The sequence below is a fragment of the Gigantopelta aegis genome, chromosome 12 (genome assembly GCF_016097555.1).
Source record: "Gigantopelta aegis isolate Gae_Host chromosome 12, Gae_host_genome, whole genome shotgun sequence".
NCBI classification, from domain to species: Eukaryota; Metazoa; Mollusca; class Gastropoda; order Neomphalida; family Peltospiridae; genus Gigantopelta; species Gigantopelta aegis.
The window spans coordinates 32,811,875-32,822,959 of NC_054710.1; the positions used below are offsets into that span (position 1 = coordinate 32,811,875).

General features: G+C 39.4%; 1 protein-coding gene across 3 annotated transcripts; it reads left to right on the forward strand.

Annotated features, from left to right (window-relative positions):
- The first annotated feature begins 607 nt into the window (after positions 1-607).
- On the forward strand, positions 608-9,000 carry LOC121386442. Of its 3 annotated transcripts, none has more exons than XR_005959655.1 (3): positions 608-663; positions 1,966-2,180; positions 8,285-9,000. XR_005959655.1 is itself a non-coding variant. In XM_041517340.1 (2 exons), the coding sequence occupies exons 1-2, from the start codon at positions 1,957-1,959 to the stop codon at positions 8,433-8,435; spliced, it is 375 nt and encodes a 124-aa protein (XP_041373274.1). In that variant the 5' UTR covers positions 947-1,956; the 3' UTR covers positions 8,436-9,000. The 3 variants fall into 3 exon arrangements, 1 of the variants encoding a protein (XP_041373274.1); XR_005959656.1 differs by having other exon boundaries at positions 608-622; XM_041517340.1 differs by lacking the exon at positions 608-663 and having other exon boundaries at positions 947-2,180.
- Positions 9,001-11,085: the final 2,085 nt, after the last annotated feature.

Sequence of the window (11,085 nt, forward strand, 5' to 3'; positions counted from 1 at the left end):
GGCGCAGTGGTTAAGCCATCGGACCAAAAGCCGGTAGGTACAGGGTTCGCTGCCCGGTACCGGCTCCAACCCAGAGTGAGTTCTTAAGGGCTCAATGGGTAGGTGTAAGGCCACTACACATTTTCTTTCTCACTAACCAACCAACAGCTAACCCACTGTCCTGGACAGACAGCTCAGATAGCTGAGGTGTGTGCCCAGGACAGCGTGCTTGAACCGTAATTGGATATAAGCATGAAAATAAGTTGAAATGAAATGTCACTTGCCTTTTGGGTATATACAATGTACGATTATTTCATTGCGACTGGACGCATGCGTTTTGCAGCTGCATTCATGCAGTCTAAACGCCTCATTCAAAATATAGTCCGTCAAATCCTCCTCCTATAAAAGTACCTGTGCTAATCATTTCAGTTTGGTTTGACGTAAGAGGAAAAGTAAGTGTTTTTCAAATGACAAACGACAAAAAAAAACCCAACTATTTTTGTGTACAATTTAGACAACAATCTGTTTATAAATATTTCAGAAATAAATACACATTTTGTATATTTGATAAAGATAATTTACAATGTTTTATAATTTACGGATGTGCTACATTTGTTACATAATATTTCAGAATACACACGAGGTTGGTACATCTAATATAGAATATTTCAGAATACACACAAGGTTGGTACCTCTGATATAGAATATTTCAGCATAAATACGATTTTCATCCTTCTAATGTCAGTTATTTTAGAATAAATACGATTTTGGTATGTCTGATATAACCGGAAATTTTTGAGGATTTTTATTTTCGAGGGTAAGTAGACAGCATCGAAAATATAAATCCTTGAAAGTATTTGAAAAAAATCAACAAATTCTAACTAAAATATTTATTGTGAAAACCATAACACACTGACAATTTACCGGAACATTTATTTGATGTCATGCGCAGTCCACCGGATACGACAAGAGAATAGTATAGTCAAAAGAACAAGTTAGAATTTTTAAAAAGTTATTGCGTGAATCTCACTGTTTGTAGAATATAATGAACTATTTTTAAATTTCGTATATTGTTTTTGTCAATGTCCGCCCGCACTGCATCAGAGATTCTGGGGTGGATGAATGCAGATTTCAACATTTCCTGACGTATTTGCCGAAGTACTCATTTCGATCTTGATGTCCGTTACAACTTCGCCGTGTTTCATAGCCAGGGAAACCCGCTTTGAATACCATGTGGTAAAATTAGACTTCCTAGCGTCCTTAAGTGCTTTGTTCACACATACGTCGTAATTGGCATTACACAAAATCAAAGACTGTGATCAGTTGTCTGTCGAATAGCATACGGGTATCACAGTGCCAATTAGGCTACAGGTGACTGTTCTATTGTTTAACTTTACACGTCGGTAGTATCGAACAACTGGCAGCTGAAGTGAAACTTTAATCAACAATAGCAAGTATTCTCGCAACTAGACTTGTTAAAACTCGAAAATAAAATCACTTTCAATTTAGATTTGGCAAACAACGAAAATAAGAAACCTTGAAATGTTTTTATACCCCAAACCACAAACAATTAAGACCACGAAAATTTCCGGTTATACGGTAGGACATTTCAGAATAAATACAATTTTGATACATTTGATATAGGACATTTCAGAATAAATACGATTTCCGTACTGCTGATATAGGACATTTCAGAATAAATACGATTTCCGTACTTCTGATAAATGACATCTCAGAATAAATACAATTTCCGTACTGCTGATATGAGATATTTCAGAATAAATACAATTTCCGTACTTCTGATATAGGACATCTCAGAATAAATACAATTTCCGTACTGCTGATATTGGACATTTCAGAATAAATACAATTTCCGTACTGCTGATATAGGACATTTCAGAATAAATACGATTTCCGTACTGCTGATATGAGATATTTCAGAATAAATACGAATTTAGTACATCTTACTGCTATGCAATGTTTCAGCATCAATACGGATTTTGGTTCATCTCACTGCTGGGAGTAACTAAAGCCTATTCCAACCGAACACCACCATTGTCCCTGATCCGCGAAGTACTCCAAGATGGCGGGTGCAGTGACATACAACATTACGTTCAGCTGGAACGCATTTTGATGGATTACAAAATGTACTCCGACTTAGAGGGGGCGCTCGACCCTTCCTGGCAAAAGGCAGACTCAAGGTGAGGAGATTGCATTTTGATGCATTAAGACGTGTACTCTGACATAGAGGGGGCGCTCGATTCTACATGGGAAAGGGCAGACTGATGGTGAGGACATTGCCTTTTGTTGCATTAAGACATGTACTCTGATATAGAGGGGGCGTTCGATTCTTCCTGGCAAAGGGCAGACTCAAGGTGAGGAGATTTTTTTTGATGCATTAAGACATGTACTCTGATATAGAGGGGGCGTTCAATTCTTCATGGCAAAGGGCAGACTCAAGGTGAGGAGATTGTATTTTGATGCATTAAGACATGTACTCTGATATAGAGGGGGCGTTCAATTCTTCATGGCAAAGGGCAGACTCGCGGTGAGGACATTGCATTTTGATGGATTACGAAATGTACTCCCACTCACAGGGGGCGTTCGATCCTTACTGGCAAAGGGCAGACTTTTGATGAATTAAGACTCAAGGCGAGGACATTTCATATCAAACGCTCAGAGTGAGGGTGCGTCCACGTGCATGTGGGGGTTGGAACCACCCACCTCCTTACAGAGATTTTTCTGTTTTAATATATTGACCTTGAAAGCAGCATTCGATCAACCTAGAAACATCGCTCGCCATATTCCCGATCAAGCCACTTGTATCCCTGTATACATGTCTACACACTCGCCTAATGTACATATATGCGCGATATACAAATACAAAGACGAACAATATAAATTAACAAAACATTTATCGACGAAAGTTGTTTGAGCGAAATATTCATGGAATTATCTCTTTAATACAAAGTGGCATAAGTTCGTTATTTATGATCGTATCACAGTAAAATTTGACATGAGTATGCGACAATGTTCTTGCAATGGACTGACGGCAGTGGAGGCGTTTTCGTCACCAAACAGCGTCGCACGAGGGCGCTGAAATCAGTACCTTGTGTGGCCACCAGCAGCAGCAATCACTGCGCGACATCTCCTTGGCATAGACTGAATGAGTCTCTGAATCCGGGCACGTGGAATCCTTGCCCATTTTTCCTGCAGTGCATGTGACAGTTGCGGAAGCGTCTGAGGCTCCGGGTCACGCTGGCGTACACGTCTGTCCAATTCGTCCCATAGATGTTCAATGGGGTTGAGATCTGGCGATCTTGATGGTCATGACAGCAGATTAGTGTTCTCATTCTGTAAAAAAATCCACTGTTACACGTGCCGTGTCAGGTTGCCTTGTACGAACACAAGTTCACTTCTGCCTGCCGGTGTATGAAATGGCTCCCCACGTCATGACACTCCCTCCACCGAAACTGTCAACTTGGGCGACGCATATGTCGGCAAAACGTTCATTGCGGCGTCTGTAAATACGTTGTCGTCCATCACGTCGCTGTAGAAGGAAACGTGTCTCGTCGCTGAACCATACTCGCCGCCAGTTTCCCAAGTTCCACCCCTGTACATTCGTGCACCAGCGAACACGTAAATGTCGATGTTGACGTCGCAGGACGGGGCCAACATATGGTCTTCTAGCGCATAAACCAGCTTCTCGAAGTCTGTTCCGAATGGTTTGTGCAGACACCCTTCTCAAACAAGGTATGCGTCCAGCAGTGTCCGTTGCTGTGGCAGTTCTGTGACGCAAGTGCAGAACCCGGATCTAGCGATCTTGTGTTTCAGTTGTTATGCGAGGTCTTCCACTTCCACTGGGCCGGTCTTCAGCTGATTGAAACTGCTGGTACCTATCCCAGAGACGTGAAATGGTGCTCTGACGGAAGTCCATGTGGCGTGCGACTGCTGACTGCGATTCACTTAACTGTAGGCAGTCTATTGCAATGTTTCGATTCGGCAGGCTTAGTTTTGGCATCTTGTAACTCGACTACGTCGAAATGGAAATGTGGCATCATTGCGAGGAATCCAGGTGAAAACCCCCTTCGGTCAAAATCCCCTCGGTCAAAAAACCCTCGGTCAAAACCCCCTCCAGTCAAAACCCCCTGCAATAAATAGTCAGACGGTCAAAACCTCCTCTTATTATTATTGTTTGGTATTTATAGTGGTAAAGTTGGTATAATATTAACATAGATGAATAATTGTTTTAATCTCTTTTGAATAATTATCTGAAATATATTTATTTATGTTGTTATTTAGTGTATGTTACACTACATAGACTTTAGGCTTTCAGTGAAGCTACTCATAGACTTAGAATTGTAGTTTTTACAAAATGTTTGATCTTAGAGATAGATGTAATTGGGAAGCCTAGGAAAACTACTTATATAATATAATAGTATAATGAAAGAACTTGATAGTAATTTGCAATATAAGGAAAGAACATGATAGTAATTAGCAACAACAACAACAACAACAGCTTGATCTTGGCTAGCTGCTGCAGGGATTAATGTAATTGGGAAGCCTTGAGAAATCCTTTAAATAATATAATGAAAGAATTTGATAGTAATTAGCAATCTCTGTTACTTATGTGATCTTAGCTATTGAAGGGATCTTAGCTATTGATGGGATTAATGATTGAGCAGTTATTTTTGAACATGAAAGTAGAGTACATGCAGCAAATGTCACATGGGATGCTACAAGAAAATGGTTAGGGTCTGGTCTATTAATCATTCATTCTGTGAACAACCATGGAAGTGATACAAAATCACAAGGGTGGTCAAAAGCTTCTGCATGAAGGATATATGTATACCAAAAAGAACAAGTCTAAGTCTACAGTGCGATAGGAATGCTCCAACAGGGCTTCCTTTTCTTGCAAGGGAGCAGTGACCACAGATATTGAGATCCAGACAGTGATACACACTGTCCAACACACTCATGATCCAAATCCCGACTCTGTTGCAGCTAGTAGGCTGAAAAACACCATGAAGAACGTAAGTGGTACATCGCGGGGTGCGCCAACCCAGATAGTCGTGGATACTACAGCAACTGCTACAACTGATATTCGTGCTGCTCTAGGCAACCCAGAAGTTGTGAAACGTACACTACGTCGGGAGCGTGCCAAGCATCTTCCTAAAAATCCACAATCACTTCAAGACTTAATCAGTGAGGATCAGTGGATTACGACTGGAGGTGATGATCCACAAATGTTTTTGATCTATGACAATGGTGTGGATTCGCCCAGCCGTATGTTAGTGTTTGCGACTGAAGAGGGACTAACGCATCTGGCTCGTTCGGATGTCTGGTACATGGATGGAACATTTAACTCTGCTCCGCTCCTGTTCCATCAACTGTTTGTCATTCGTGCGCCGCTCGGAGATTCATCGATCAGCTGTGTCTATGCATTTCTCTCAAACAAGAGCCAATCCACATATGAAGAACTATTACAATCCATCGAGAATAAGTGTCAGGTGCTTGGTTTTCAATTAGATCCATCAACTGTGATCACCGACTACGAGTTAGCCATCATCAACGCTGTCAGTTCAACGAGTCTGGGACTTGTACATTTGTATCGGGAGAACAGTGACGTAAAACTTTTCTGTGGCATGTTGGATGGTTTGGCATGTTTGCCAACAGGTGATGTTGTGTCCGGTATCCAATACTTGAGGGAAAACACACCAGAAGGACTTGAACCACTAATCGACTACTTCGATAACACATACGTCTCTGGTCAGTTTCGCCGTATCCAGCTACCAACACAACCAAACGGCATCAGGATGCGTCGATCGCCTCCAACATTTTCTCCAGAACTCTGGAATGTCCATGACATCACACTAACTAATGGATCTCGAACCAACAACGTGTGTGAAGGCTGGAATAATGCCTTTGCCAAGCTTATCGGACATGCTCACCCAACCATCTGGCGTGCCATAGACAGTCTGCGAAAAGACCAGGCAATGGCATCCACACTGTTACTGCGAGACAACAGGGGTGAGCCCCCAGCAAAACGTGTTCGCCGTAAAACAGTCAAATTGCAGTCTAAGCTCTTGAATTTGTGCACAGCCCGCCGAGATGGTGCTAAGTCAATGGAGGATACTCTCAAAGGCATCGGACACTACATCAGATGGAAATAGATCTAAATGCGATTAATGGATTATGACTTATACAAAAGTCTATGCAATCAAATGTTATAATATGCAAGTGTGAATAAATATTTTGGGTATTAATTATTTTGTCATTTCTTATAATTATTTCCTAAATAAGGGGGTTTTGACTGGAGGGGGTTTTGACTGGAGGGGGTTTAGACTGAGAGGGTTTTGACCGAGGGGGTTTTGACCGGAGGGGGTTTTGACCGGTCACCCATTGCGAGCATTGTAGCTTTAAATAGCTATCACTACCCCAATCATTTCCCCGAGTTTCCGTGCATTCGCCAAAATCTGACTATTTAACGTCGATTGTCTGCAATTGTCGCATGGGAAGTCATCCTTACCCTGTCACAGACAACCACAAATAACGTAACTAATTAAGCAAACACCCAGTTGAAAGTCGTCTACCAAGAAAAACCTTGTTTTATTTTTCCCTTAAAATATCTAAAAACTATAAACACATCTGATAAAAATTCCCGAAAGCTGATTTTAATTTCAAGTTGTTTTCGTGCTCATATCCAATTAAGGTTCAAGCTCGCTGTCCTGGGTACACAAATCAGCTGTCTGAGCTGTCTGTCCAGGACAGTGGGTTAGTTGTTAGTTTGTTAGTGACAGAGAAGAGGGTGTAGTAACCTTACACCTACCCATTGAGCCCTCAAGAACTCGCTCTAGGCTGGAGCCTGTACCGGGATGCGAACTGTGTACCTACCAGTCTGTAGTTCGATGACTTACCCACTGCGCCACCGAGGCGTGTCTGATTTTAATGGATGTTCTACGAAAGGCGGCGCAAATTGTGCATATATACATGTATGCAGCTATCAATTTAATTATTTATTTACTTGTTTGTTCTTTTCTTTCGTTCTTTCATTATTTCTTCCTTTATAGATTTTAATTTTCTTTTTATTTAATTTAATCTGTGGATCGTATTAAATGGTATACGTTCTACAAACAATAAAAAAAATCCAAAAACAAAAACAATAGTGATCAGACAGATTGCACTTACTAATTATGGCTTAGTTCAATTATATATATATATATATATAATGCATTGTTACAATAATTATACCTATGGTTATGGGTACCTTTTCGTCAATGATCCACATTTAAAAATAATAAATCTGTTTTTGGAAAATGATTCCCTCCCTACAGTATACATACTTTCATAACCTTTTGAAATAATTTAATAAATAATCCGAAATTATCCATTATGTCTTTCAATGAATGAAATCGGTATCGTTGTGAAATAAAGTGAATACTTTCATGTTGGTAACATCATTTCATTATTTGTGTATATTTGTGGAACTTGATTACTGGGCAATATATTCGCAATCGTAATCGATTACTTTCAATTTTCTTGTATGATCGTCATCGTAATCGTGACATTCTAAAGTAATCGTAATCGATTACTTTTGTCAAGTAATCGCCCCATCTCTGATATATATATATATATATATTCCCGTTTAATCGTTTTGCAGTATTTGTGTGTTGTGCCGATTTGTCGTACTGGCTTGTTTTAAAAAATATTAACACCGGCCTCGGTCTACAGGCTGGCAGGTACTGGTTTGGTTCCCAGTCGAGGCATGGGATTTTTAATCCAGATACCGACTCCAAACCCTGAGCGAGTGCTTCGTAAGGCTCAATGGGTAGGTGTAAACCACTCGGTGGCGTCGTGGCAGGTGGCGTCGTGGCAGGCCATCGGTCTACAGGATGGTAGGTACTGGGTTCGGATCCCAGTCGAGGCATGGGATTTTTAATCCAGATACCGACTCCAAACCCTGAGCGAGTGCTTCGTAAGGCTCAATGGGTAGGTGTAAACCACTTGCACCGACCAGTGATCCATAACTGTGCTATCCTGCCTGTGGGAAGCGAAAATAAAAGATCCCTTGCTGCCTGTCGTAAACGAGTAGCCTATGTGGCGACAGCGGGTTTCCTCTAAAAACCAGAGTCAGAATGACCATATGTTTGACGTCCAATAGCCGATGAAAAGATAAAAAATTTAATGTGTTCTAATGGCGTCGTTACATAAAATAAACTTTACTTTAAAAATATTAACGCTTTATGAGACGTGCGTAATTTTGTCCTGTTGCTTTCTAATAACATTGCCTGTCTTTGTTTGACAGTTTTTGTGAGGCGAGCCCAGAACAGATTGATGAATTCTGTAAGAAGATCAGGACCATGAAGACCGAGGACACATTGAGACAATACTTTGAGCAGTGTGAGGAATCTCGACTCAAAGTGGGACAGGCCATCACCATTTTCGCCCGCAAGTAGCAACATGTGACGTCATCAGTGGCGGATCCAGAAAACCTATTGGGGGGAGGGGGGGGGGGTGGGGCAATGACATGAGGTCGAATGCCAATGGAACTTTGGGGGAGTTTTGGAGGGGATCGTAAAAAAAATAATGGATAATAAAATTATAACTGTTGCAAAATGTAGGGGGGCCGCCCACTTTCTTCCGCTTCTGGTCATCACAGCATTATTAGTTTCCTTAATATAATTCAATTTAGAAGAAAAAAAATCCCTGATAATACATGCAATGAATTTTTTTTTTTTTAAAGATAAAAGATGACCCCAAAAATAATAAAAAATAAAAAATAAAAAAATAAAAATAAAAATAAAAATGAAATAAAAAATAAATAATTGCTTAGTGGATAACAACATTGTCATGATGTCATGCCTAATGCATATTACTTTACGCGTAAACACTAGCGCTCATTGATTTATTAATCGTCGGATTTTAGTTGTGAAACATTTGGTAATTTCCCATACTCTTAGAGAGAAAACCCGGTAATTGTTTTCATCCGAAGCAAGGGATCTTTTATGTATAGGGGGCGAGACGTACCCCAGTGGTACAGCGCTCGACTGATGCGCGATCGATCTAGGATCCATTCCCGTCGGTGGGCCCATTGGGCTATTTCTCGCTCCAGCCAGTGCTCCACAGATGGTGTAACAAAGGCCGTGGTGTCTATTATCCTGTCTGTGGGATTGTCCATATAAAATATCCCTTGCTGCTAATCGAAAATAATAGCCAATGAAGTGGCGACAACGGGTTTCCTCTTTCAATATGTGTGGTCCTTAAGCATATGTCCGACGCCATATAACCGTAATTAAAATGTGTTGAGTGCGTCGTTAAATAAACTGTTTCCTTCCTTCCTTTTATATACACCATGCCACAGACAGGGTAGCACGGACCACGGCCTTTGGTATACCGGTTGACGCGTGGTACACTGGATGGAACGAGGAATGTTGTGTATAAAGGACCCCTAGCTACTAATGGAAATAAAATGTAGTGGGTTTTGTCAGGATTACTAAATGTTTCACATCCAACAGCCTACGATTAATAAATTAATGTGCTCTAGTGGTGTCGTTAAACAAAACAAGCTTGAAATTTATTTTTTTGTAATATGTTAATAAATGTTGTTCATTGTTCAAGGTATAATTTTGACAATTCGAGGTTTTTGTTTGTTTGCAGTTGTTTTCTCTTGTTTTTGTTGTGGGTTTTTTATGGGGGGTTTTTTGTGGGGTTATTTTGTGTTTGTTTGGTGGGGGTGGGGATTCCGAGAGAAAGGTCTTGACAGGACACTTAAAGAAGTAGGTAAAATATACAACCTTGTCACTGAAATTGAACACACGAACTAGCACTCGGGATCTGTTTCAGTAATGAACACATTACTGAAGTTGTGTCCCTTATATATCTCCAGACATCGAAAAGTAATTTTCCTGGGGTGTAGCTCGATGATTTTGAAAAACTGAGACTTTATTTCGGTACACTCAAGCAGTAAGTTATATACAGTGACAAGATTACAACAGGAGTTCTTCGTAGAATATATACAAGCATAATTCAAAATAGCTATATACGCATTTTATGAAGACGCATGGTAACAAGACGCTCAAATAGAGCAGATATATATTTTATAAGGGAGTACTTTTAAAAGTATCAAATGATATTGAAAATGTCTGTCTACGGTTTACTGAATTCACTTGTAATTTCATAAATAAATTTTGACATTTTACGCAGAGTGCTCCTGCAAGGTTTGTGCTAGGTTGTTTTTATAATAATATTAGGCTTTATGAGCATTTTGCGTGTATTCATAAAATAATTACATTTAAATAAGTACTGATATTCATCTCGAATATCATTGTCCTCACACAATGCACATAATCTGTTTTTGACTGGAATGCTATTTCAGCGTCCTTTTTCTGTTAGTAAATATCGATTGCATGTTCTGAATTTCAGAAAGATGATCCACAATTTTTCGGGTAATTTAATAAAGTATTTTGCCTTTTTTTAAAAGTTCGATTAAAGAATACATATTAAACAAATGGTCGGTTGTGGCAGTCGTGGTTTCAGTTAAGATATTATTTTCTGCTAGGTAGTAATTTAGTCGCATATTTAGGATCGTAATAAATAGTTTTGAGCTAAAGCATAATGTTAATGGTCAATAATGTTCTGGAATAGACGGCTTCCTTTATATTTAAAGATTGGTTTAATCATTCCTATCAACCATTCATTTGGGACAATATTGTTATCTAGCATGATAATTAAAGGGACATTCCTGAGTTTGCTGAATTGTAAGATGTTTCCGACTACTAAAATATTTCTATGATTAAACTTACATATTAAATATATTTTCTTGTTTAGAATATCAGGGTCTGTATATTCAATGTGTTTCTGGCCGTCTTAATATTTGTAAGAAGCCCAAACTGGGTTTTGTTTTCAAATAATTTCGTACGTAAGAAAAAACAATATTTTAAGAAATAAAATGAAATTTAACCTAGTACAAATATTAGAACGACTAGAAACACGTTTAATATACTGCCACTAATATTTGATGCAGAAAAATATATTTGATATGTAATTGCAGTCGTTAAAAAGGCTTTGTTAGTCGATAACGTCTTAAAAATTGCTACAAACTCAGTA